Raw genomic sequence first — 27,319 nt, 5'->3', positions numbered from 1 at the left:
TCTGAACGCAGTACTTAAAGCAACTATCTTCTCCCAGGTCCCACTTCTCCTTGTCCCTGAAGACCAACTCATCATCTGGCCTTATCTTTTATGTATCTAATGTCCAAGAGGACAACTTCATGGCCCTGTTCCTGGCCCACGGGAAGCTTGTATACACTTTCAATGTGGGAGAGCAAAGAGTCAAAATCAGGAGCGAGGAGAAGTACAATGACGGTGCCTGGCACAATGTAAGAGTGTCCGACCAAACTGAGAGGATGCATGTTTAGATATGTGTCAACAATTTAAACGCTGAGGACCTCCTCTCCTCTGCTGCAGGTCCTTTTTATCCGTGACGGGAGTATGGGCCGGTTAATTATTGATGGGCTCACAGTGCTGGAGGACAGAGCTCAGGGAAGCAACGTCTCCTGGCATGTCAGCAGCCCCCTGTTCGTGGGAGGGGTTCCTCCTGGGAGAGCCCAAAAGAATATTCAGGTATGGGTGCAAGTTTTTCTGGAAGAGATTTAACCATGGACAAAGCGTGGGTCATTTATAGCGTGAACATTTTATCAAGGTCTGTAGCACGGAATAAAAGGCTAACCTTTTACAAGTCTCTGTAATTGATGACCGTTTGTGTCTACCGGAACATACCACATGGTTTAACCAGCAGACATCCAGCTGTGCTCAGCTCAGACTGCTGTTCCCACAGACAGCCGGAAACCACCAGTGTGACCTCCCCCCCCCACCCTTCCAAATGTAACAACAGTAGCATAAATAAAAAAGAGTCATGTCTGACTGAGAATTTTTACACACCATATCCATCTTTATTTCTTAATGATTCAACTCTTTATTTGTAAGATGTACCAACTTTTATCAACTTTCTTTATTGGAAGCAATTAGCCAAACAAAACAACGGAGTAGTGTCACAGAGAACTTCCATTCTTTCATTTTTCCCCTTCTTTTTATCCCTCCCACAATCCAGACAGAACACATGGGAATGGTTGGCTGGGGATCGTTTGCACCTATTACAAGAGTCAGTTACATTGGGGTTAATCCGAGATAGCCTCAAGTTAGTGTAGAGAACTGTGTGCACAACTTTACACTGTAGGAGGCCGTGCCTTGCACAGATTGAAGACGAGTGAACCAACTGTAAAACTTGTTGCCAATAGTCATCGGGCATTGTGATTCCAAGCTCCTGCTCCCAAGAATCCTTGGGGCCGGATGCTGGGCTGTCAATAGCAGAACTGATAAGGCAGTAAATGCTAGAAATTAGCCGCTTTTGTCCGGGATCAAGAGCCAATAACAAGTCAACCAGGGTTTCTGGGGGACGACTCTGGAATTTGGGGTTCTGATTCTGAACAAAATGCCTTGTCTGAAAAAAACTAAATAGGTGGGTTCTAGGCAGGTCAAATTTCTCTGAGAGCTCAGGGAAGGACATAAAAGTCCCTGGGTTATAGAGGTCCCTAAATTTAGTTTAGGCCTTTCAAACCAAGTCCGAAAGGCCATATCGCTGCAAGAGGGCAGGAATAGGTGATTATTTACAATGGTGGAGAGGTCTGAGGCCCTATGGAGGCCTAGGCTTTTCCTAACTTGAATCCAAATTCTAATGGTGTTAGTTACCACTGGGTTTGAGGTGAAGTTGGAGGTAGACAGAGGGAGTTGGGAGCAAACCAGGGAGTGAAGAGAGAGTTTAGACGATGCAAGTTCCATATCCACCCACGCGGGGCATAAGCCGCCTGCAGCATTGTTAAACTAGTATAAAAGTTTATGAATATTACAGGACCGGTAGTGGTGTAGGAAATTGGGCAATGCCAAGCCACCAAGAGCCCTTGGGAGCTGTAGCACTGATCTTCTGATGCGTGGATTTTTATTGCCCCAGAGGAAAAAGCGTATTAGTTGATCGAGCAATCTAAAAAAATATTTCTTAATAACGATGGGGATATGTGAGAAAAGATATAGAAACTTGGATAAAACAACCATTTTAACCAAATTAACATGACCCACTAGGGATAATGGGAGTCCAGGCCATCTGACAAAGTCCCTTTTACACCTCTCAAGGAGAGGAGAGAATTTTTTTGAGAAAAGGTGATCAATTGAGTCTGTAATATGCACCCCCAAATATTTAAACCCATCTGTTGCACATTTTAAAGGGAAAAAAGCTGAGGGTATACTTTTAGCTGCAGAATTGATGGGAAAAACTTAGCTCTTGTGGAGGTAAAGTTTATAGCCTGAATAGGACCCAAATTTGTCGAGGGTATCTAGAACCACGGGAAGAGAGGCAGCTGGATTAGACATGTATAAAAGGAGGTCGTCGGCATATAACGGTCATTTATGAACTTTCCCAGCTCTGGTGATGCCCTCAAACCCACCCTTCTGACGCAGCCAGATTGCTAAAAACTCAATAGCTATGGCAAATAAGAGGGGGGAGAGAGGGCAGCCCTGTCTGGTTACTCGGTAAAGGGGAAATGGGGCAGACTGGAGTCCGTTTGTGTGGACTGAGGCGACTGGGCAGGCATAAAGCAATTTGACCCAAGATATCAATACTGGATTGAAACCAAATTTCTGCAAAACAAAAAGGTAAAGGTAACCCAATGATATTCAAGAGCGTGTTATGAAACGAGTGTCTTCCAAGCATGAAACCCGTTTGGTCAGTAGATATTATACTTGGTAGGACCCGTTGTAGGCGTTGGGCTAGGATCTTTGACAGGATCTTTAGGTCAACATTTAAGAGGGAGATGGGCCTATAGCTACCACACATAAGAGGGTCTTTACCACTCTTAAGCAGAAGAGAAACGTAGGTCTCCGAAAGGGTGGGAGGCAGGTGGCCCTTAGCAAAAGACTCATAATTATATATAAAAGTTCAACCGGGAGACCTCTTCCATGCCACTTTTTCCTACATCGTCACTACCTGAAGCCAGATGAACCAACTTTTATCCATAAATAAAAAATTAAAAAAGGTAAAGGTTGGGGACCATGGAACTTCAGCTCTACCAACTGAGCTGCTGAATACAACACCCTGTGATTTTGAAAGACTAACCTATATATTGGTCCCCATGTGTTTCCCTTTAGAGAAACTCTGCATACAGCTTCACCGGCTGCTTGAAGAACCTTCAGCTCGATGGCCAGCAGCTGTCCTCGGTGACAGAGACGTTTGGGGTCACTCCATGCTTCGAGGGACTCTCCGAGGCAGGAACATTCTTCTCAGAGGAAGGAGGATATGTCGTGCTTGGTAAATTTATAGTACTTTTAAAAAATGAAATACAAAAGATATCTGAGTTCAACGCATTGCATAAAGTTTGTACAGGGGTGAACTTGTGGAATCTTCTTCTAAACACCACATTGTACATTGAGCGGGATCTGTTTGCAAACTGAACATCTGGTATATTACATGGCTCATTAGATTTACTTCTGGAATACTCAAAGCCCCTCAGGTCTTTCACCATCCCATATGCATGGAGAATGATTGGTAGGGTGAGGGAACATGATACCGTCATTGCAACTGTGGTGAAATAGTGTCTCCGCTGAGGGGGGGAAAGCAGCAGATGGGGGATAAAAAACCCTACGAACTAGTGAGCTGATCTGCAGCTGTTGAACCAAAGAGTCATTTACATGTGCACCACAGAGAAACATGGCTGATTTAATGAAAAGGTGAGGCCCTAGGTGGATAAGGTACCCAGGACTAACTTCATCTTGCTCTCTCGGCTCCTCTCAGATGAGACATTTGACCTTGGGTTAAAGTTTGAGCTGGTGATGGAGGTGCGCCCCCGCGTGACATCTGGGATACTGCTGCATGTGCGCACAGCAGAGGGCTATTTCACCATATTCATTCATCAAGGCATGGTAAGTCATGGCACTGCTATCCAAAGAAAGACACGTCAATCGAAAACAATTCTTCTGTTGAATATGGATAACATGCTGCTGTGTGTTTCCAGGTGGTGGTTGTTGTGAACGATGGTTCTCATGAGTTCTTCACAAAGGTGACACCAAGGCAGAGTCTGTGTGCTGGCAACTGGCACAGGATCACTGGTGAGAATTTCCCAATTAAGGTTAAGGTTGAGGTTAATTTATTTATATAGTACATTTTCAGACACAACGCAATTCAAAGTGCTTAACATGAGCTATACAGTAACACATAAAATAATTTTAAAAAAATGTGAACAAAAAGACAATTCATAAAGAGATAGAAATGATTTAGAAAGAAACATTGTTAATACACATAATGCTGCAAGAAGTGCTGAAGTGTTTAATTAACACAAAAATACCATTAAAATAAACACAGAGATTAAGGACCATTGAGAATGTGTCACACACTCATTTAACCCTTCGGCCTCGTAAATAATAATATAAAGTGTATATTTTTAAAAGAAAACAATATTTCCTGTGTAAAAAAACTGCAGTGTAAATATTATACATTAATAATAGTTTGTCAATCTTGATTGTAATTATTTAATATTCCATTTTAAAACTTCAAAACTTGTTCACAAGCTTTCAATTAAAGGGTTCATTTTTGCCTTGGGATAGTTTAATTTAGCAGTGTTTTTATTGTGAGATCAAAAATTGTGACTTTAACAGGTTTGGAAATGTGTGTGCTTTAATCTCTAACCATCTGTATTTTTAATTGACACTTTATTTAACCTTATTAAAGTAGCTGAGGTAGATCCGAAATAAAAAAACTAAAGTCCCTTGAGAGGCACAAGGGTTAACTTTTGCCCACTGGAAGTGTGACATTCAGAAAAGAGTGGTACACCATTTTCTCAAATACTGTAGTAGAGTAGAGTTCTACATTACTTGAAGAATACTATGTAATCAACTTATCGATTCCTGCTTATGTTAGTGATCCGTGATGCCAACGTTGTCCAGCTGGACGTGGACTCTGAGGTCAACCATGTGGTGGGACCTCTGAACCCCAGCTCCACAGAAGCCAACAAGCCGGTGTTTATTGGAGGAGCCCCAGGTGAACTACGAACACATTCCTGATTCTCTCCTGATAAACTAAAATGACTCCTTTCTCATCATGTGATGTATTGTTCCACCTCTCAGATCCCTTCCTCCCAGAGAGCATTGACACCAGGAAGCCCTACGTGGGCTGTATGAGGAACCTGACCATCAATAACAGCCGAGTGAGCTTCAGCAAAGCGGTACTGGTCAGTGGAGCAGTCAGCGTTGGAACCTGTCCAGCAGCATAAACCATCACTGACCAAACACATGAAAAACTATCGTTGGTTAACATTAAATAAAAAATGTGTCAGATGTTTCTTCTTGTTTCTTTCTTTTACCTTCGTTCCATATATCCAGAAAATAAACCCATGAATATAATAAAGGGAATGTTTCAGGTTCAGAACCGTCTTGAGAAACCTTAATCCATCATTCAGACTTTTTAAAGCGTTAATATGAAAGACTCAGCTGATGTTACTGTATTTTATACTACACCATCCCACTTTATAATCACCATGGCACATTGAACAATCTCGTGTTTAAAACCTTTCTTTTTGTACTGCTATATTTCTGATAAATAAAACATTTTACACCCATGTAGGCCTTTTTCTTCCTTATTAGATTAATAACTAGTTTCACATTTTCTAATCTTTAAATTTCGTTCAGTTATCTGTGGTTTTATTGTAGATAAGGAGTTTGTAATATTGTTGCTACCACTCTACATTAAAAACCATTGATTTTATTCCTGATGTAAAATCTAAACTAGTTCTAATATGTTGTTCTCCGCCTGTTGTTGACTGCTTTTTGAAATACATGGAAACACTGCCCTCTACTGTGCATCAAGCGGGTTTAGACATTCAAATTCAAAGGTTCAGGGGTTTTATTTGTCATGTGCACAGCAGATACAGCTTATATGTTGGCAATGAAAATCCTATATCCCAGGCTCCTCCAACAACTCAACATACACAGTGCAAATAAGATAAATAAAATAATGCAAAAATTAGACAAGAATAAAATGTATAATATATAGATATGTCTATACAGATGTGAGTAGACATAGAGCTCAGGAGTTCAGCAGTCTTATAGCCTGTGGTATAAAACTGTCCCTGAGTCTGGTGGTCTTGGTCGGGATGCTTAGTAGAGGATGGCGAAAAACATGTTGAGAACGATGTGAAACCTGAACTATATATTGTTGTTGGTATTATAGAAAATATATTTAAAGAAATAATTAATAAATGGATAGTAGGCAGACACTTGTTTTACATTTAATTGTTTTTTGTCCTGTCAATGTTTCCTGTTACCACCATCGGTCAGAGAAGAGAAATACTAATTATTCTCATTATATACATTTAACTGATTCTAATGAAATATTGTTTTCTGTAACAAACTACAGACTAGGGCCAAGCCTTTGCTCATTAACTTGGAGAGCTATAAAATATGATTTATTAAACTACTTATTATGATGATAGAGACACATTTAGATACGGGAACTCTTATTAGAAAGTGTAATGCATTTGCAAACATATCTTTTTTAATTAAAATTGCAAAAACCAAAACTACATGAAATCCGTCTGAGGCCTGTTATTGTAAAACAAATGCTCACTAGTTTTATGGTAGGGCAGTTCTACAGGTAGAACGTGCATGTTGTTATATGTCACAGAGAAATTAATGCCATATTCTGCAAAAAAATATCAAACACAAGAAGTTCACATTGTTATTCTTTTATGTAACGATTCAAAGGAAACCATACTGCAAAAGAGTGGTATATCGCCACTCAGCCAAAACCCCGTTGCCATGGTAATACGTCATCAGCACTCGACCAAACACAGTGGTGGCGCGAGATTAGATAAGCGTTCAAAAGTATTTTCTTAAAAAGTTGTTTAAATGGACAGTTCTTGACATTAAGCTTGCACTCTGCGGTATATAGGCGCCTGTGTGCCCCGTTCTGCTGCAGCCATGACACAGTCCGTTGTTGTCCAAGGTGAGTTAAAACCCATCCGTTAATGTGAGCATCTAGAAAGAAGCTAGCAGCTAGCTTAGCTGTCTTTATGTTGTAGCTACGTCCGCTGGCTAGTACACAGTTCGATTTACAGCAGTGGCACGTTTAGCTACGGCCAGAGGTGGGAGAAGTACTCAGATGTTGTACTTGAGTAAAGTAGAAGTACTCAGATCTTGTACTTGAGTAAAGTAGAAGTACTCAGATCTTGTACTTGAGTAAAGTAGAAGTACTCAGATCTTGTACTTGAGTAAAGTAGAAGTACTCAGATCTTGTACTTGAGTAAAAGTAGAAGTACTCAGATGTTGTACTTGAGTAAAAGTAGAAGTACTCAGATCTTGTACTTGAGTAAAGTAGAAGTACTCAGATCTTGTACTTGAGTAAAAGTAGAAGTACTCAGGTCTTGTACTTGAGTAAAAGTAGAAGTACTCAGATCTTGTACTTGAGTAAAAGTAGAAGTACTCAGATCTTGTACTTGAGTAAAAGTAGAAGTACTCAGATCTTGTACTTGAGTAAAGTAGAAGTACTCAGATCTTGTACTTGAGTAAAAGTAGAAGTACCAGAGTGTAGGAATACTCTGTCACAGTAAAAGTATTCTAAATGTTCCTCCAGTGAAAGTAGAAAGTACTCTCATCTAAATGTACTTAAAGTAGCGACAGTAAAAGTAGTCATTGTTTGATTGGTCCATTTCAGAATAATATCTCTGATATGTTTTATAATTATTGATCATTAAAGTGTTCTCAGAGCTGGTAAAGGTGCAGCTAGTTTGAATGGCTTTGTATACTGCAGGGTAGCTGCTGAATTTACTCCAGGTGAACTAAAGTCTGATTTAAGGGTTGATTATATTTCACATCATTAATCCAGATCTGTAAAGTAACTGAAGGTACTAAATAAATGTAAAAGTAGCAACACATTTAAATACTCAAGTAGATTTCACATCCTTCAAAAGTGTAGGCTACTTAAGTACTAGCCTGGCAAACCAGACCTACATCTAGATGTACTGTATGTCTGGGCACACACAATTGGCAGGGCTCAATCCGAGGGGAGGGATAAACGGTTGTCTATCAAATTCCCTCTGCACGCAATAGGATAACGCTACAACCAATCAGAGCAACAAAGAAGGGGACGTAGTCAGAGCGACGGAAAGAGTCCATGGGCAACTGTACTATAGTAAATCTGCTTAGTTAATTTACACCACTGGCTATGACTGATTCAACAAATGGTTGAATCATTTTACTTCTGTTAACAAAACTGTGAATGCATGCTCTGCAGTTGGTCAGTGTGGCAACCAGGTTGGGTGCAGGTTCTGGGATCTTGCCTTGCGAGAACATGCCCATGTGAATAAAGTAAGTGCTAATATACACATCTCAACACTCATGAACTGAGCCAGATACTACACTCTCCTCACATTGTATTTGATGAGTCTTTGCAAGGACCCCAACAATTAGCTTTTTTATCAATTATTTGTAAATTGTATTGTGAAAATGTATAAATGTGGTGTTATTATTTCATTGTTAGTCATGTGTGCATAATATACACCTCTGGAAAAAATGAAGAAACCACTCCAAATTTTTCCTAAATCTTTATCTCTACATGTATGGCAGTCATTCCAGTGCCTTTTGAATTCCAACACAGAGAGATGTTGTCAGTAGTTTATAGAATAAAAAAATAATAATAATAAAACTCAAAGAGACACCTATAAATAATAAAAGAACAGAAAATGATAATCCTGACGTGGTCTCTTAATTGTTTCCACAGCTGTATACTGTATGTGTTCGACTGTATGTTCTTCACACAGTAGCATATAATATATAAATAATAACAATATATTTAATTTATATAGTTCCTTTCAAGGGACCCAAGACTGCTTGATATGGGAAAGGGACAGACACAAAACAAAGTAGGGCAAACAAAGTAGAAAAAAAAAAAGAGCATTATGAGAGGAAGCAGTGGTAAATATTTCACTTTCACATAAATGTCCCGTCAAGTGTTTCTTTTATTTACCTTTTTTTCACTATGTCCTTCTGCTACGCATGCTTTGCCGATAGAGGTAATTATGTTTGTGAAACAGACATGTTGACAACTTGTACAGGTATCCTTATATCCTGTGTATGTCTCATTTTCAGAAAGGATTGTATGATGAGGCCCTCGGTAGCTTTTTCCGAAATGTGGACTCAAGGTAATCAAAATCTCTTTTCTATAGTAACTGCTACATGGGTTGAGAAACGTGTCTCCATACAGTGGTCCTAATTTAGTCCTGTAACTGGTTTTCTTTCCAGGAAATGTAATGGGGAGGCCTGTGTTGTTGGTGGGAGAATCCAACATCTGAAGGCCAGGGTGAGTTCTGCGCATACCAGAAAGCAGCATGAGGCACAGCTTTTTTCCCTCTGGGCCTCATTGGGGGTAACATCAGGCTTGGATTAGTTAGGGATTCATAGAGAAAGGAGTTATGAAAAGATAGTTAAAGGCATGTGCTGTCTTAATATGGCATATATTTTCAATCCACAGGCAGTGCTGGTGGACATGGAGGAGGGCGTGGTCAATGAGATCCTGCAGGGCCCGTTGAGAGAAATGTTTGACAGCACTCAGCTCCTCACCGACGTGTCAGGTTCAGGTAACAACTGGTGAGACACGGACTATTCATAGGACGCCCGCTCACAGACTCACATGGCCGCGAGCAACTGTTGCACACAAATCTTTCCAGGACTTTTCTGGATGTTCCAAATCGTATTTTTTTTCACCATCATTTATAATTCCCAACAATTTTACAGGGTAAAGAAACAAAAGATCATGAGAGGCTTCGCGGTCTCTACGATTGTGTTTTTTTTTCTTTCTACCTCTTCAAGCCTCCATTATACAATTTGGGGGAAAAGTCAGAAGTGCTTCTTGACATAGCTACTGGTTTCTCAGTCAGACAGCCATTGTTACAGTTATAATTACCAGAGCATGTCAGGCCATGTCAGGCCTCGGTTTTCATACAAACTGACTTTGTATTTTTACAATAGTTGGATGTACCTTCTTGCATAGCATGCAAACACAAACATTCACACAGCTTGTTGCTCACAGGCTGCAGCACTAGATATTCTAACTCCACATTCTATTTTTCAACCACAATTTACAAAATGGAAAATATATTTTTCCAGTTTTTGAACCAAATTAGAAAATGAATCAATCATTCTGCAACTGAAGTGGATTTATGGATAATAATTATCACCTTATGAGCAGAAATGTTGTCTATTTCAGCCTCAAAAGAACCAAGACAATGTTTTCCAGTGTTTGCCCTTCGTTATTGTGCTGGTTAATCCACAGGGCGGTTGGACACATGACGTACGGCTCAGCCTACAGGGAACAGATAGTGGAGAAGCTGAGGAAGGCAGCAGAACACTGTGACTGTCTGCAGTGCTTCTTCCTCATTCACTCTATGGGAGGAGGTAAGGCACGACCCAGTTTGACCAATTCCAGTCATGGGAGCATTTGTGCTTGACATTGAAGTATGTCAAACATTTGCAATGATTCCTTTTCTTAAAGCATGTGTTTTACAAATGCCTCTTTGAATGCCCAAGAGATGTGGTTTTTTCTGTGGGGTGAATCATTCCATACAAATGATAGTCTACTTGCCAGCACTATGTACCCAGAAATGTTGAGTTCCCCAAAGTTTTATGATATGGATGTATGGATGTATGGATGGATGGATGGATGGATGGATGGATGTATGGATGGATGGATGGATGGCTGGATGGATTGGTGGATGGTGCTGGTCCCCAGTAATTAAAGACTGACAGATGTTAACTCACATATGTTGGGAATTTTTTGGGTAAAGTTGTGTTAATTAGCATTAATTACCATTATAGCCTGCAGACAATAGTTAATAAAGAGCTTGGCCAATTTCGGAGTGGTTTAGTGGATTATTTAGGAAGCTGAATCCTTAGCTGATTACTGACATTTTCAGGATCAACTATTGCAGTTTTATCCAATATCCAAAATGGCTTGGCCAATTTAGGATTTGTTTTTGTTGTTGTTGAGGATGCTATAACCCCCAGAATCAACAATGTCAGTTTGAAAGTGGCCATGTTTGTATTCTCAGTGGGCTGATTTTCACCACCATGAGTAGTGCTGCAACCGTATAAAGAGCAAAATGTGAAATGAATATGTCGACTGCGGACAATTTCATTTCAAATAAATAGCCAATCAGTCCAATCCACATGATCCAGAGTCGTCTAAATCTTCCGAATCAACCCACAGAGAGTACAAATATGGCCACTTTCTGGTTCAAACTGACGTTGTTGATTCTGGGGGTTATAGCATCCTCAAAAACCCCCAAACAGTTCCCAAATTGGCCAAGCCATTTTTAAACTATTGTCCACATGGGCTTTAATGCTGAATAACGCATTTTATGCTAATGATGGAAATTGGCAGACATATGAAGGTTAGCATCCGGCAGTTTCTATGTGCTGGGGACCCCTACTATACATTTCTAACATAAAACTTTAGTGGACTTCACATTTCTGGGTTCTCAACAGGAATCTATGAGCTGCAAACAGACTATCATAAACCATGTATTTGGTTGACAGGAAGTTGAAGAAATGTGGAAACAGCAGGAAGTAAAAGTATCGATTATAAATTGAAGGTACGGGCTCGGGCCTGGGGACCAAAGTGCTGAGCCTGCTGGAGGAGGAGTTTCCTGAGGTGTGTCGGATTGTCACCTCCATCTATCCGTCTGCAGAGGATGATGTCATCACCTCTCCCTACAACAGCATCCTAGCTATGAGGGAGCTCACGGAGCACGCTGACTGTGTCCTGCCTGTGGAAAACCAAGTGTGTGCTTTCTCCTCTCACTGAAACATCTCTGCAGTACAAACAAAAGAACCAAAATTAATTTCCTCTCACTTCTCTTCCAGTCGTTGATGGACATTGTGAACAGGATTAAACACATGTCCCACAGTGGAAAGCCAGGGTCTGTGATCAGGAGGGAAAGCACCATCATCTCTGGGCAGGGGGGGCTCAGTGGAGCGGAGAAACCTTTTGATTCCATGAATAATATTGTGGCCAACCTGTTGCTCAATATTACCAGGTGCAGTATTTCTGTTCCAAGTTGTTTTGATCCTGTTGATATTTTATGTGTGAACTAATTTAGTTTGGATTCTATTTTTTTGTACACATTATTTTAGAACAATGCTAAATGGGGTGCTTATTTTTTGCAGCCAGCGTTGCCAAGCTGTAATAATATTTTAAGTACTATTTTTATTCACTATTTATAGTTATGTTTATAACAGCAACTCTATGTACCAACTGAACAACAACAACGCACAGCACAGGAGCTACGGGGTGGGTGGGTGGGGGGGGGGCGTCTGCTATATGTAACTATGCTGCTACAGTGATACAACATCCAATGATGCAGAGCTAATATGCCAGCCAGAATGTGTTGTTAGGTCATCACCTTGCCAATCCACATTTTTACAGAGAGGTGAAAATAAATGTTTATTAGAATAACACAAACTAAAAGGACGCCTCTCCCTGGATGGACAGGAAAAGGATGTTGGATAATCAGGAGGACAGAATGTTAGCATTTGTGGAGAATACAGATCCAGGAGGAGGTCAAGCACCTCCAACACTAAGAATCACATGACCTCCTCTTCGCCATGGAGGACCACAGGCTACACAATCACACAGGAAGCAGAACTGAAGCTTCACACACATAGGAGAATAAACAAGAACACAATAGAGACAGACAGGAGAGGAGCGCAGAGGCCTAACCTCCTGGATCTCGGAGATCCAAACCCAACATGGGGAATGGACCGACGAGCAGCAGACAGAGGAGGTGCCAGGACGTCCTTCACAAACAGGACTTTTATTTAACAAGCCCGTAATCGTTGGATAATGACAGAATATGCTAATGATTGAAAGAAATATTAAACGTTTTCAGTTTTTTCGTTTTCCATAAAGATGTTTTTCCCTGAGAAGGAGGAGTGATGGGAGAAGTTGCTTTGGCCTGTTGACTTGTTTTTCACTGAGGGACGAGTTAGCCCTGTGTGCTGGGATCAGAGTCCTTATTAGAGTATAACAATTAAGGTACAGGTTGGAAGTCCATTAGCACTTTTGTACGCAATTTAAAGCACCTTAAAGTCTGATCAGACGTGTATTACTAATTCACTGAGCATCAGATTTTATTGTTTTGTTACGAAGATGCCTTTTCCTGCTAAATCACCAGACTTAAATCAATTTGTTCATGCTTTTAAGTTGATTATGTGTCATCTGTACCTCTGTTTCAGCTCGGCTCGTTTTGAAGGGTCTCTCAACATGGATCTGAATGAGATTGCCATGAACCTCGTCCCCTTCCCACGTTTACACTACTTGGTGCCAAGCCTAACCCCTCTCTACACTCTGGCAGATGTCAGCGTCCCCCCCAGAAGGTCCGTTCTGGCTTTGAGGGCAGCTATTTCTGACTAACAGTTGTTTTGTGGCCAGGGTGTTGAGCTCACAGGAACTCCATCATCCCATTAATGCCTCATGCTGACTGCAGTGATAACTGAGAGGAGAGCTCACTGATTAGAAGTGTGCCGATCTGAAGCATAGTGATGAAACACTACTGGTAACATAGGAAAAGGATTTCAGGAGTAAAATAATGCCCGGCAACAACTGTAATACATGATGAGTAACATTCAAACAAATGCCTATTCAGACGCCACAAAGCCAGCTTTCCATTTGAGATGTCAGCAACTTTAAGATTGGTGCTGCAGGCTTGGGAAAAATGCTATTTGATCCTGCCCCCCCCCCCCCAACATGTTCCCCAACAACAACTGCAATGAAAGCGGCCTTGTGTGAGCCATATAGTCCTCATCTGCTCCAAAGAGGCTGCTCATTGGTCAGAAAGAGTGGCGGTGAACTGGGCACGCTCCCAGAGCTGAATATATGTCTCTGTGTGAATGTAGGGGAGGGTGTTGCCTCAACATAGCTTGCCTGCTCTGTAGGATTTGACTGGATAAATAAAGATACAACAAATCATAAAACATTGCTCTCTTGCTCCAATCAGTCTCAATTTAATATAAAAGAAGAAGCAAATCCCTGAAGTCCTTTCAGTGACTGTAACCAGACCTCATCATGATAACTGTGCTTCTATAGGTCATAAAGATGTTTGTGGTTTGGATTTGTCTGGGGCACGATTTTTAGCAGATTGGCTCTCACAGTGGCTCGTGTTATAACAGATTGAACCATCACTAGCCAGTACATGGAGACATCCTTCAGGGAAACCAAACCATGAAGGCTGTGAGTGTGATACCTGTACATATTGTCAAGATGATGTTTCTTCTTTCTGTCCGTGCCCTCTAGACTGGATCAGATGTTCAGTGATGCCTTCAGTAAAGAGCACCAGCTGATCCGAGCCGACCCGAAGCACAGCCTCTACCTGGCCTGCGCCCTCATGGTGAGGGGCAACGTGCAGGTGTCCGACCTCCGCAGGAACATCGAGAGGTCAGCGCACCATCCAACCAACCAGCCAACCAGCCAGCACCCCCACCCTGATAGGCCCAAAGATCACCTTCACTCTTGCTCTCCCAAATAGTACCCCCATTCATCACTGCCCGCAATGATTCATGACTGCTCCATTCAGCACCCAGCTCTCCTCGGCTCTCCCCTCACCGCCCTCCCTGCAGACCTGCAGACGTGACCTGGGTGTAAAATGGGAGGGAGGGAGGGAGGGAGGGAGGGAGGGAGGGAGAGAGGGAGAGAGGGAGGGAGAGCAAAACACTCTTCACAGCACGCATAATCAATGGACTCATAATGCAGCAAATTTTGCCAAAATCCCAAACATCTCAGCATGTGTTGCCTTCATATATTTGATATATCAAACTGAATATCTTGGGAGGTGTGGATGGCTGGTTGGACAGAAGACCTTGCAATCTGTGGAACTGAACCTTGTTCTCTATTTTCTGACATTTTATCAACGTAATTATCAGCTGTGTTAAGTGACTAAGTACATTTACTCGAGTACTGTACTTCAGTACAATTTTAAGGGACACTTTTTTACTACTTTGTATTTCTACCCCACTAAAAATGTTTTACACCTGCAGTAAATCCAGCAGCTACCCTGCAGTATACAAAGCCATTCAAACTAGCTGCACCTTTACCAGCTCTGAGAGCACTTTAATGATCAATCATTATAAAACATATCAGAGATATTATTCTGAAATGGACCAATCAAACAATGACTACTTTTACTGTCTCTACTTTAAGTACATTTAGATGAGAGTACTTTCTACTTTCACTGGAGGAACATTTAGAATACTTTTACTGTGACAGAGTATTCCTACACTCTGGTACTTCTACTTTACTCAAGTACAAGATCTGAGTACTTCTACTTTTACTCAAGTACAAGATCTGAGTACTTCTACTTTTACTCAAGTACAGGATCTGAGTACTTCTACTTTTACTCAAGTACAAGATCTGAGTACTTCTACTTTACTCAAGTACAAGATCTGAGTACTTCTACTGTTACTCAAGTACAAGATCTGAGTACTTCTACTTTTACTCAAGTACAAGATCTGAGTACTTCTACTTTTACTCAAGTACAAGATCTGAGTACTTCTACTTTACTCAAGTACAAGATCTGAGTACTTCTACTGTTACTCAAGTATAAGATCTGAGTACTTCTACTTTTACTCAAGTACAAGATCTGAGTACTTCTACTCCTCCCACCTCTGCTAATTATATAAAGCCTGATGAGAAATATATCAACAGATGAATCAATAATGAATATATGTGTTGGTTACAGCTTCAGTGTGATGAGGTCCTTCACCTCACAGCTCTTGTTGTGGCATCCTTCTCTCATGATGGAAAATGATATTACAATGCATGCTGTTGAACCGTTTGAAGTGTCACTTGGACTCTTGTATATTTTTTTCCTCAGTGAAATGTAAAACACTTTCTTGCGTTTGATATGTCATTCCCCCCCGCTGTAGACTGAAGCCTTCGCTGCCGTTTGTGTCCTGGAACCAGGAAGGCTGGAAGACGGGCCTGTGCTCAGTACCTCCTGTGGGCCACTCCCACTCCCTGTTAGCCCTGGCCAACAGCACCTGTGTGAAGCCCACGTTCATGGAGCTGAAGGAACGCTTCACCAAGCTCTACAGGAAGAAGGTACAAGCTATGTATTGACTGTGTCATTAATCAAGCAAAAGCATCAGGGATTCTATTACAGCTTTTATCCACCCTGTAAAATCACTGTGCATTACATCATGGGAACAGCATGTTCCTTTTATATTTGTAAATCCTGCACATGTTGCACATTTCTTCTCCACACTACCTCGTTTAAATCAGCACAGCTCTCCACTTTTCATATTGTATTATATTTGACTGTGCTGAGTTTCATCAAATGATATGTTGTGTAAATATTGTCTTTATTGGTAATTTGATAGTCTTAAAATCTGTATTTCTTAAAGCTTTCATAATAGTACTATTTTGTTTTTCTCGCTACGTATTCTTCTTTGTGTCTTTGCATGCACCACATATACTAAAGCAAACCTCCTATGTGTAAACCTACGATTCTGATTAATAGACTCGGTCTAAAGTGAGGATTACTATACCTCAGACTTGAATACCTTTTTTGTTTTTTAAGGCTCACTTACACCACTACTTGCATGTAGAAGGGATGGAGCAGGGCCACTTCTCTGAGGCCCTCGTCTCTCTCAGCTCCCTGATTGAAGAGTACCGACTTCTGGACGCCACCAAGGGGAGACTCATGCCTGATGCACGCAGACTGCACATCGCCAGATGAAGGTTCACTTTGTTTCAATCTGTCTGTCTCCTTATAACAATGATTATGTGTGATGCTATACGGAATAATGATGATGTCACACAACCACATCTTTTGTATATACCTTTAAATGTTATATTTCATCATTTTTTTATGTATGACTCCATTAAAAACCTCTGAAAAAAGATAAGCAACATGAATACTGTATCCTGAACTGCCATGGTGTGGCACCATGACTGTTATAATACGGTCTGCTGCACTGGCCATGTCCATTTTTCAGAACTAACAACTTTCAAATACTTCTTCATGTATTCAATGATTCCCAGCCGTTCTTCCTTTAGAAATCAGGTGTTTTAGTCTCAGTTTGAGCTTTGGTCTTTGTCCCTGAACTGTTTGGAAGGCTCCATAAGTTAGAGTAACCTCAGGTCAGAAAACATGTCTCCAGGATCATTGCACTTCCTCTGGCACACACAGGACGTTATCCACTGCATCTTCCACTGCATGTTGGTGCCTCCCTTGCAGGTGAAGTTGACCTTGATCATGCGTGACTTGTTGGGGACACAGCAGCGCTTGTCTGTGCAGACGCCGCAGTACGTGGGCTTAAACTTCTTGGTGCTGGTACAGCCCGAGAGGGTCAGCTTCTCCGCTTTCTTTGCTTGAAATTTAGGCAGGCATGTCTTTCCCTTTGGCGCCTATGAGAGGGAAAAGGTGATTATTTGATTGAAAACTATGGTAATACTTCCACATCATTTCAACAACTGGTCACCTTAACGCTCTTCATCAGGCTTTTATCACACAGTCGCAGCAGGCACAGGCGCCGGTCCTTCCTCATCTCACATTTGCCGTTATCGTTGTTGACACGCGATGAGATGCCCAGGCCGCAGGTTTTGGAGCAGGGGCTCCAGGGGGTGGTCTGGATCAGACAGTTCTTCTTCCAGGCTAAAGGAGGATCCCTGTAAGCTTTCAGTATTACAGTTAAAGGGCACTGTGTCAACAACACCCTGCATAAAGAACCAGTCTGTGGGCTTACCATGCTGCCGCGCAGAGCACACACACCAAATACCTGCTCTTATCCTCCACAAGGGAACCAATTTTCTTCTTAATGTTTCCTTTGAGCTGTACTTACACGGGATAATTAGAAAGGGTGGAGTAGAAATTGCTTTTAAATATCTTTTAGTCACCCCTAATTAGTCTGTTTGCCAGCTCATAGAGTCCGATAGTGAACCCGGAGATGTTGAGAATCCCAAAGTTTTATGTTAGAAATGTATAGTAGAGGTCTCCAGCACTTAGAAACTGCAGGATGCTAACCTGCATATGTTGGGCACAATTAGCAATAGTTGTGTTAATTACCATTTATTACCATTATAGCCTATGTGGATAATAGTTTAAAAAATGTCTTGGCCAATTTGGCCAATTTTGGGGTAATTGAGGATGCGGAGTATTGCTGATTACATTTTGGGTCCATTGGAAGATTCTGGATCATTTGGATTGGAAAGATTGGCTATTTTTTTGCAAATAATTTGTCCACAGCACCGATAATAATTTTCATCTGGTGCTCTTTATATCCAATGCTTTCAACATTTACTCATGGTAGTCAGCCCACCAAGAGTACAAATATTTGCATTTTCTGGTTAAAACTACTTTTTCTGATCCTGAAACTGATTCAGCATCCTCAATAACCCCAAAAAACACTTTTGTCCGCCAAGCCATTTTTAAACTATTGTCCTTATAGGCTATAATGGTAATTAATGCTAATTAACTCATATTATGCTAACTGTGCAAATTGCCCAACATATGTGAGTTAGCATCCAGGCAGTTTCCCTGTGCTGGGGACCGTACTATACATTTAAGTCATCAAACTTTGGGGATCTCAACATCTCCGGGTTCTCTATGCAGCTAGGCTGTGTGGATAAGTGCTACTGCCAGAGTGATAGAAGGCCCACTCCCCTCCCCTCCCCAGCCAGATTACGTGGACAGCAATCCAGGTCCTACAGGCAGGTTCCTGTCCACAGGTCACTCTCTAAACACACACCTGACATGTAGGTAGTGTCCTGCTGGTTCTTCTTTGCACTCTGGCCACTGCGGAGGCCGGCTGGCATGTTGCCCATAAGTGAGGCGGGGCCTAAGAGTGCTGCTGGCTTCTGGATAAAAGCAGGGGTGCAGCCGATGGCTCCAGCTATACATGTGCACTTATAGAGGGGGCTGGGCTGGAAACCTTCTCCGTTCTCATAGTGGGCCCCATTCAGGTCACAGCCTACTGCCATCAGGTCTGAGAGAGGGAGGGAAACACGTCAGCGCTCGGCTCAGGATGTTACTGTGAATGTTAAAAGCATTAACACATTTACACCTATATCAATGAAGTCTTCTTGCAATTAATGGACTAATCACACTTATTCTCACGTGAAAAAATAACCATAAATAATTCCAAGATATCATGTTTACTTATTTTTTTATCACGCATTCAGTTTACTTAACTGTGATTTGAGCGTAATGACTTTAATTACATATTGCTAGTTGTTTGTCCAAAAAGTGAAATGGATTTAGAATAACAGCTCATCATCAGGTCATTATTAAGCATTCATGTTGAAATGCAAAAGATTTCAATCAAATACAGAATTATTTACTAAAAAATGCTGGCATTTATTTTTAAGAACTGCATTTTGAAAACCTGATTTTCTGTTTTCTCTCCTTCCAGCCAAGCAGCATGAAGGCTTAGAAGTACGAGACTTCTGCTGGCTTAGCGGTCTGACTTCCTGTCCGCTCCTCATAATTAATCACTGCTCTAATTCTGGTCTCGAGTTTAAGGGGTTCTATGTCTCTCGGAACATGTTTCTGCTGCTTTCCAGTTATTGTGTATGGCCAAACATGTTCTTAGGGCCATCCTGTGAGTGATCGTACTACACCCCCATCGCCTCAGACAAGATAAAACTAAACAGAGACCAATCTTAAAAAAACAGCTTCATGGTACTAGAGAAGTAAAACTCCACATAGAAACCCTTTGTGAGCTACTGCCGTTCACTATGGCAGATAGGACGGCAGAAACCACTTGGCTGGGACATCCCTAGGTTGTAATCTTGCTTTTATTATTTTATATTTGATCAGCAGTTCCTGTGTCAACAAATGCACAAGATGCATTATTTTTATAATAACACAGTCACACTAACAGTATGCATCTCTGCTGATTCAAACAGAACATGAGGAGCATCCTGTCCTAGCATGAGGATTTCAGAAAAAGACGGGAGCCACTCACATGCACACACTCCGACCTCATATCTGGGCTGGTCCGCTGAGAAGTCGCAGTACATGCTCTTGTGTGGGTCACAGACGTCCCTCTCGTTACACGCATCTCCGATCTGCCTGGCGCAGCTCTTGCAGCAGCCACACCCGTCCAGGACCGAGCTCACTCCCGGGGCGCATTGGGGTCTCTCTCTGCACTTGCAGGGCCACTGGCAGAACTGCCGCCTCTCGGCCGCAGCCCGCCCATCTCGAGCAGCCAGCTGCCCATTGTTCTGAGCCCTGCTGAAGACCTGGGGGACGAGAAGACATTTCCACCTGCAGTTTCTTAAAGGAGCAACACTCAGAAGAACCGCTTGACGATTTGTACACCCCTCTCTCCTGGTCAAATGGAATAAGGGGGGGGTTAAAGCTGGCTGTCTATAATTACTTTTAATTGATAGATCCAAGTAAGGATCTGAACTCCACGCCCCTTCTGGCAACACCTGTTCTGACTGACAGACACGAGAGAATTTGGATCAGCACATTTGTGTTCCCTAGAGGATAAACAATGTAGACTGGGCCACGCTTAGGGGGAGAAGCATTTAAGCCCCACTACTTGTAATTCTCTTTGAATAGTATTTCAGTATGTTTTAATTATATTCTTTATCCCTCACTACTTCTTGTTAATAATCCAGTCTGTTTCTGATGGACAGCGTGTAGCTCCACCTCCACATTAACACCATCAGTTTGGTTGGTCAGTGAAAGTGTGAGGTTACTTATAGTTTCTATCCAGACCACGAAACCCCCATATTAGAGTACATAAAAAAGGGAGCAAAAGACCCCTCACATGAGAAACCTGTTGCCTCAAATCAATATCAGATTGTAAGATTGCATTTTCTGACTGACGGTAAGTTAAGCTTGACTACAAGAGATTTGTTTGGATGACAGGTAATCATTCCCACTGATTAAACTAACGAGCCAAATCAATAATTTGTGTCAAAAGTCCCTTAGGAAACTTAAAAAATAAACATTGTTGTCCATAAACTATTAAAAACTCATCAATGAGCCTCACTGTTGCACTGGCTGACATGTTCCTTCATGGCACTGAACTTACACTTCATTATGACTACATCACACACACACACACACACACACACACTGCCCTGCCCTGCTACCCCATGTACTCAGTAGATCACAAATTGTGGATTAATCCACCGCTGAAATAGTCCCCAACAATTGCACCACTGACTCTTATCATTTCAGTAGCCAGCTGTCAGAAAAACTGAGTTTATAAAAACTATAAACTGGCGACCAGATTTTAAAGATGAATATCTTTAGTTGAAACCAAAGGACTTTGAAGTGAAATAAAGAAGTGGGGTTGATTGTGGTCTTTTAATTTCAGATTTGTAAAAATATCAGATACATCCTTATGCTTCAAACGAGCATTAAAAGGTTACGGTCATATTTGCTCACCTTGACATATGACCTGATAAAGTTGATAACTTGTAAGTTAACAGTTGCTCATTTAAACATCCCGCTGGTACACATCAACAGGCCCATTCATCTGGAGCGGAGCGTCTGAACGATGGTTCAATGTGCGCTCAGTCTGCGAATGTTTGGTAAGAGGTGAGTCCAAACCCTTTACTGGTTCAGTCTTTCTCTACTCCCTGAATAAGACACGCAGTAGTGGTCCCTACAGTAAGCCGTACATTGACATGTGACACATTCCAACCATCATCATTTTGCATTATCCCAGGGGGGGCGTACATTTTTACATCTATGACATGTTAAATACTCCATTATCGGATTTAAGTTATTTTGGGAGTCTACTGTCAGTTGTAAATGAGTCAAGATGCGCAAACATAAATTATTTAGCCAATTCAGCTAGAATCCAGCCCCTTTTTCACTACCACCAATGATGTAATATTATTTTAAAGGTTGTAATTGAAGGGTTAATGTATGGTTATGTCTCTGTCTTCATGAGACAGCTTCTAATCTTATGTTGGCATTGTGCTCAATTCTTTTAAATGAGTGGCTTTGATTAACTTGGTATTTGCTACGATGCAATCTGTGTGTGGTGCAACTTGTGCTTCAAACCCCCCCCCCAACTACTGCTCAAGGGTCACTAAGGGTTATGCCAAAAATCTGAAGCCTGTCTGCCAGGTTTACTGAATGAGCTCATTTCATAGTGTGAAAACCGGTCCACAGCAGGTCTTAAATACAGAGCTCAGACTCCCCCACAAGTCTCCTCCTGAAAACAAGCTGTGAACCCAGTAAAATAAGGACAACACACCAATCTGTGTTTTTATTGGCCACCTGATTATTATTTGGCTATCTTCTAATGAGTCTAATAATGAAAAGTACCAATTTGGGATAATGCTGATTCATTGCTATAGAGAAAACTGACGCATCTCAGTTGTCTATTTTCCTGTTGCTCCAGATACGGCATGCTGTGTGAGTGTGTGTGTGTGCTGCCCTGTCCGAAGCATCAGTCTGTGTGTAGCGGTATAATGGAAAAAGATAGCGTGTTCTTACCTGTTGAGCAAGGATGAGCAGCAGGGAATGGCTGAGCAGCGATAGCATCTCTTTAAGTGAGAAGGTCTGTGTGAGCTCCAGGAGGGCGCGGGGGGACGACAGAGCTGGAAGGTGGGATTTAGAGAGGAAGACTGGCCGAGGGAGAGAGAGAGGAGTAGGGGGAATAGATTGGGAGAGCTGACCTGGTGCAGAAGGGGACAAAGCACCCCTCTGTGTCCTCTCCAAACACACCTTTCCCTGCCTCACTGATCCAGAGGGGAAATATTTGTCTTCATAACTGCTGGGCCCCGCCAGGGCCTTCAAGTCCTGCCCACTTGTTTATTCTCAGTCTGTGTGCGGACCCCACTTACATTTATCTGGGAGCAATCAACAGTTCAATCTGTGAACCATGTGTGACAGGCTGCCACATAAAGTAGAACACTTAAAGAAATACTTTCTGGATCATTCTTTAACAGACAAAGACTGAACACATGAGTAGAATAGTTTGTAAAAGCATCCATGGTTGTTGTTTGTTAAATACGGTGCCTAAACGGTATGGTCCCACTTAATGCAGACTGCGTGTCTTTCAGTTCACATTCCATCATTATTTACACTGAGTAAAGAGGTGCCTCTGAGCCAGCCGACGCCCCTTTGAGACTTCACATGGACAGACCAGAATGGAGCCGCTTATTGGTAATGTTTTTGAAGAGTGATAATAACAACAATAACAATAATAATAATAATAATAATAATACGTCTTTAAATCTGGAAATGAGCATTGTACGACTGCTGGGAGACTTAAAGTAAACATGTTTTCAATGTTTTTCATTTAGAAGCGAATAAGGTCTGTGGTTAACACAAGCTGAAGACATTTCAACGTTTTTCTATACGACATGAAATCAGTCAGTGAATACATCACTCATGAGTCATGAATATCCGAAACCTCTGTGTGTCATAAAAACGGCGGTTGAAAGTGTTTTAATGAGACTAGTTAACGTAATCACGATGAACATTAGCCGCCTTTAGCTTAGAGGTGTAGTTTGTTTATAGCTTAATGTTAGCATTTTATTAAAAAAACCTGTTTAACACAGATCTTATTTTCCGCAAATTCCCAATCCAATGGAAAATCCCATTGGATTTGTGGAAGACGTCTTTGCAATGCTAACATTCGGGATAGCCTACAGAAGTACATTATCTCTGCATCGCCCTACAACTTTCCCAATAACTCCATCACTACTAACAATGAGAGCCGACTAAAACTTGGAAACCCCCCCCCCCCCCCCCCCCCATGAGGTTGACATCTGTGGTTTTGAGTGAAACTGTTGAATGAATTGTCAAGAATTGTGGGACAGATGTTTACACCACACTCAGACTGAATTGTTATATATTTGGTGATATTTTATATCTGTGTAATTTGTTAAAAAAAACTTCCTATGGCCCCGGCCGTGGCGCAACTGGCTGGGGCACCTGCACCGTACGCCGGCGACCCGGGTTCGATTTCCAACCCGTGGTCCTTTCCGGATCCCATCCTGACTCTCTCTCCCACTTTCCTGTCACTCTCCTATCCGACTAAAGGCAAACAGCCCCCAAAAATATATATTTTTTAAAAACTTCCTATAAGATCTACTCAATAAAAGTGAGGTAACAATTTGCACAAACGTCTTTTGAGTAGATTTCACCCAATGTTTTTAAGTAAATATTACCCAAATTTAACACATAAAATTCACGTTACGAAATTAGGTAAAATTTAACTCAATTTCTTAATAAAATGTATTACTTGTAAATGAGTAATAATTAATCTTCGCAGGAAGGCAGTTGCTCATTTACTTAATAATTATAAGTAACTATTGATGAATATTACAAATTAAAATTACTTTATTGGGAAAGTTACCAGTAAATGATATATTGCCACACACAAGATTTTATTGATTATGGATTTTTTTTCTTTTTAACAAACGATCAATCTTTCAAGTGCACTATAATAACATTAAAGTTCATTAAAATGAAAAACACTTTGAACAGAATCTTCCGAGTTCAATGTAGTCAACTGGTAAAACTTTTAATGATGGTAAATATAATCAACCCTTAAATCAGACTGTAGTTCACCTGCAGTAAATCCAGCAGCTACCCTGCAGTATACAAAGCCATTCAAACTAGCTGCACCTTTACCAGCTCTGAGAACACTTTAATGATCAATCATTATAAAACACATCAGAGATATTATTCTGAAATGGACCAATCAAACAATGACTACTTTTACTGTCACTACTTTAAGTACATTTAGATGAGAGTACTTTCTACTTTCACTGGAGGAACATTTAGAATACTTTTACTGTGACAGAGTATTCTACACTCTGGTACTTCTACTTTACTCAAGTACAAGATCTGAGTACTTCTACTTTTACTCAAGTACAAGATCTGAGTACTTCTACTTTTACTCAAGTACAAGATCTGAGTTCTTCTCCTTTTACTCAAGTACAAAATCTGAGTACTTCTACTTTACTCAAGTACAAGATCTGAGTACTTCTACTTTACTCAAGTACAAGATCTGAGTACTTCTACTTTACTCAAGTACAAGACATGGGTACTTGAATGCCAGGTGAAGTGACCAATCAAAATGACCCCCAACTAGTTTGATTTACTTCTTATAATGTCCCTGGCGGACGGTTACTCTGGAACCGGGTTCATCCACTCGCCCTCCAGGATTGCTAATATTCTTCCTTACAATTTAAAATAGATCACAGTTGAAAATAGAGCATGTTTCAGTGATAGTATGTATGTAAGTTCGGAAGAGGGATACAACACTTCATTATAGCTAATGTTGGCTGTTAATGTCTGTTTTAGCAAGCATTATAAATCCAACACTAAGATGCTCATCTCTGGCTCATAGATCTCCCTCTAGCACCAGCTGATGTGGTTTGAATAATAACTCTTTTATAAGTGAGGACATGTGTGACAACCCCTCCCTCTCTGCTCTGTGAATCTGCTGCTCTCTTCAAACTTCATAATTAACTTAGTTTCTTTAAATAAATGTATTTTAATTGGAAATGAACCATGTGTTGTCTCCTTGTTTTGTCCGTCCTTGAGCCAGTGCATGACACATGTCAAACATTACGCTTTGAAGGTCACAGAAGTGGATGAATGAACCTGGTTAAAAAGTAACTGCCCTTTAGAGACATTTTTGAGGAAAGGACATTTCATTATTCAACACCTGCCATTCAAGTGGTTGGAACATCTTAACAGGCTGTTGGAAAAGATCCTGAAGAGGAGAAATCTGAATCTGAGAGCAGAAGGCAGAAACTCAAGTGGAAGTGAAAACATTTACACACGATTCATCTGGAAACCTTTAGACCTTGTAAAAGAACACCTGATCTGGAAAAAAGTCATTTTGCTGAAGTTAAAAATTATATCACACTATTATTGTGTTAAATGCAATCAAATATTTTACATTTACACCATTAGTATATATGCATTCTGAGCAGGAGCAGGGGCCCTCTTGAAGAAAAATAGCAAACATAAAGAGGGATTTGAATTAAATATAACTAGCAACATTTCTCTCATAGAAACACGATTACATATTTGTACAGAGGTATGTGGGATGTTGCTCTGATACAGTTTTTTTATTTCTGTGATGAACCACTATGACACCAAACAAATAATATTTGTTAACATCTTATTGTTTTTATAAATGGTTTAACATTCACAGGGCAATTATTCATGGATCATTTACTGATGGGCTTAGCTACTAATGTCTGTTTTAAGATGGTTTTTCAAATGATGTTAAAAGATGAAACTAAGTAAAATCAAAAACCTTTTTTTGGTGTTAAATAGGATCTCTCAAACCAGGCACTGCAAAGTTATGTAGATGGGAAAGTTTCAATTGAATTGAATTGAATTGATTAGATGGATGGGAAAGGCCTGAAATTATTTTAATAGTTAGAAATCTTGTATTGTTTTTAATCCATGCCACTCATTTAAAAAAAATAATAATAATAAAACCTGGTTTTATCGAAATAGGCTAAATAGTTAGACAATAAAGCCTATATTGTACGACAGCTTCTTGTTAATATGAGTATGTTTCTTTCTGTCTGTCTTTTTGACATGGAGAACGAGCTCGATAACCTCAGGGACCAGGATGATCCAGCAGCCGGTCCATGGTGACCGAGGTAGACCACGTTCTGAATGCGTGCGGAAACAGAGCGAAGGCTTGTGCACTGTTGATGGGATTCATCTACACCCTCAACCTTGAATACCCCAAGAAGCTGAAATACACATTTGAGGTATTCCAAAAAGTCTAGAGCCTCAAATGGAGCTCATGAATGAACAACTTCTACTGAAAAGAATACTGCGCAGACTGTTCACTTGTTTTAGCCCAGAGTGACACACTAAATTACCACCTTGTACAGGTTTCGCTTCAGATTGTTATTCTACAATTATGTTGATGTGGAGAAAACACACCTTTTGTTCTAAGGCTCTGCTACAACTTTAATTCTTTCCTCCCTTGGTGTGACACCTTTCTGCCGCTCCTTTATTCCCAGCAGTTTGCATACCATGAGGTTGTAAAATGCTGATGAACGTTTCTGTTTTAAAGTGGACTGTGAACAGACGCTTCACCCACATCTGTAAAGTAACTAAAGGGATTAAATAAATGTAGTGGAGTAAAAGTAAGGCAAGGCAAGTTTGTTTATATAGCACCTTTAAACACACGGCAATTCAAAGTGCTTTACACAAAATGAAAGACATTCAGAAAATACTGCAGCAGAAACACATTATTAAAATGCATTAAAAAGCAAAGAGAATAAAATAAACACAACAGGTATAAAGTACATGAATGAAAGCCACACTGCAGTGTGACATGAACAGCTCAATCAAAAGGCAAAAATACATTTTCAGTCTGTATTTAAAAGTAGTAAGAGTTAGAGGTAGAAGTAGTCCCT

General features: G+C 40.8%; 3 protein-coding genes across 8 annotated transcripts in view; 2 read left to right on the top strand and 1 right to left on the bottom strand.

Moving 5' to 3' along the window:
* lama4 (laminin, alpha 4) overlaps positions 1-5,231 on the top strand; it is a 33,068-nt gene extending 27,837 nt beyond the window's left edge. Inside the window, 7 exon segments of the mRNA XM_063902720.1 lie at positions 38-227; positions 316-471; positions 3,046-3,205; positions 3,689-3,816; positions 3,909-4,002; positions 4,811-4,930; positions 5,017-5,231. Of these exon segments, the coding sequence (XP_063758790.1) occupies positions 38-227; positions 316-471; positions 3,046-3,205; positions 3,689-3,816; positions 3,909-4,002; positions 4,811-4,930; positions 5,017-5,162 (994 nt within the window). The 3' untranslated portion in view covers positions 5,163-5,231.
* A 1,502-nt stretch (positions 5,232-6,733) lies between these two features.
* Positions 6,734-20,944, top strand: tube1 (tubulin, epsilon 1). Of its 5 annotated transcripts, none has more exons than XR_010167454.1 (13): positions 6,734-6,892; positions 8,180-8,253; positions 9,034-9,086; positions 9,187-9,244; positions 9,416-9,531; positions 10,217-10,338; positions 11,535-11,722; positions 11,806-11,978; positions 13,177-13,317; positions 14,234-14,327; positions 15,862-16,036; positions 16,515-16,675; positions 19,844-20,944. XR_010167454.1 is itself a non-coding variant. In XM_063901357.1 (13 exons), the coding sequence occupies exons 1-12, from the start codon at positions 6,868-6,870 to the stop codon at positions 16,671-16,673; spliced, it is 1,425 nt and encodes a 474-aa protein (XP_063757427.1). In that variant the 5' UTR covers positions 6,734-6,867; the 3' UTR covers positions 16,674-16,675; positions 19,844-20,944. The 5 variants fall into 5 exon arrangements, 3 of the variants coding, with proteins under 3 accessions (XP_063757427.1, XP_063757428.1, XP_063757429.1); XR_010167453.1 differs by having other exon boundaries at positions 14,234-14,374; positions 16,515-19,717; XM_063901357.1 differs by having other exon boundaries at positions 14,234-14,374.
* Positions 16,209-22,505, bottom strand: ccn6 (cellular communication network factor 6). Of its 2 annotated transcripts, none has more exons than XM_063901360.1 (5): positions 22,404-22,505; positions 19,903-20,179; positions 18,685-18,921; positions 17,419-17,612; positions 16,209-17,344 (listed from the first exon to the last, which is right to left on the bottom strand). In XM_063901360.1, exons 1-5 carry the CDS (start codon positions 22,449-22,451, stop codon positions 17,063-17,065), a joined length of 1,038 nt encoding a protein of 345 aa, XP_063757430.1. In that variant the 5' UTR covers positions 22,452-22,505; the 3' UTR covers positions 16,209-17,062. The 2 variants fall into 2 exon arrangements, with proteins under 2 accessions (XP_063757430.1, XP_063757431.1); XM_063901361.1 differs by having other exon boundaries at positions 17,419-17,591.
* Between the last annotated feature and the right edge of the window lie 4,814 nt (positions 22,506-27,319).

This window comes from Eleginops maclovinus, chromosome 15 (genome assembly GCF_036324505.1).
Source record: "Eleginops maclovinus isolate JMC-PN-2008 ecotype Puerto Natales chromosome 15, JC_Emac_rtc_rv5, whole genome shotgun sequence".
NCBI lineage: Eukaryota > Metazoa > Chordata > Actinopteri > Perciformes > Eleginopidae > Eleginops > Eleginops maclovinus.
Note: the sequence above shows the minus strand (reverse complement) of the source record. Positions and strands in the feature narration are given on the sequence as shown.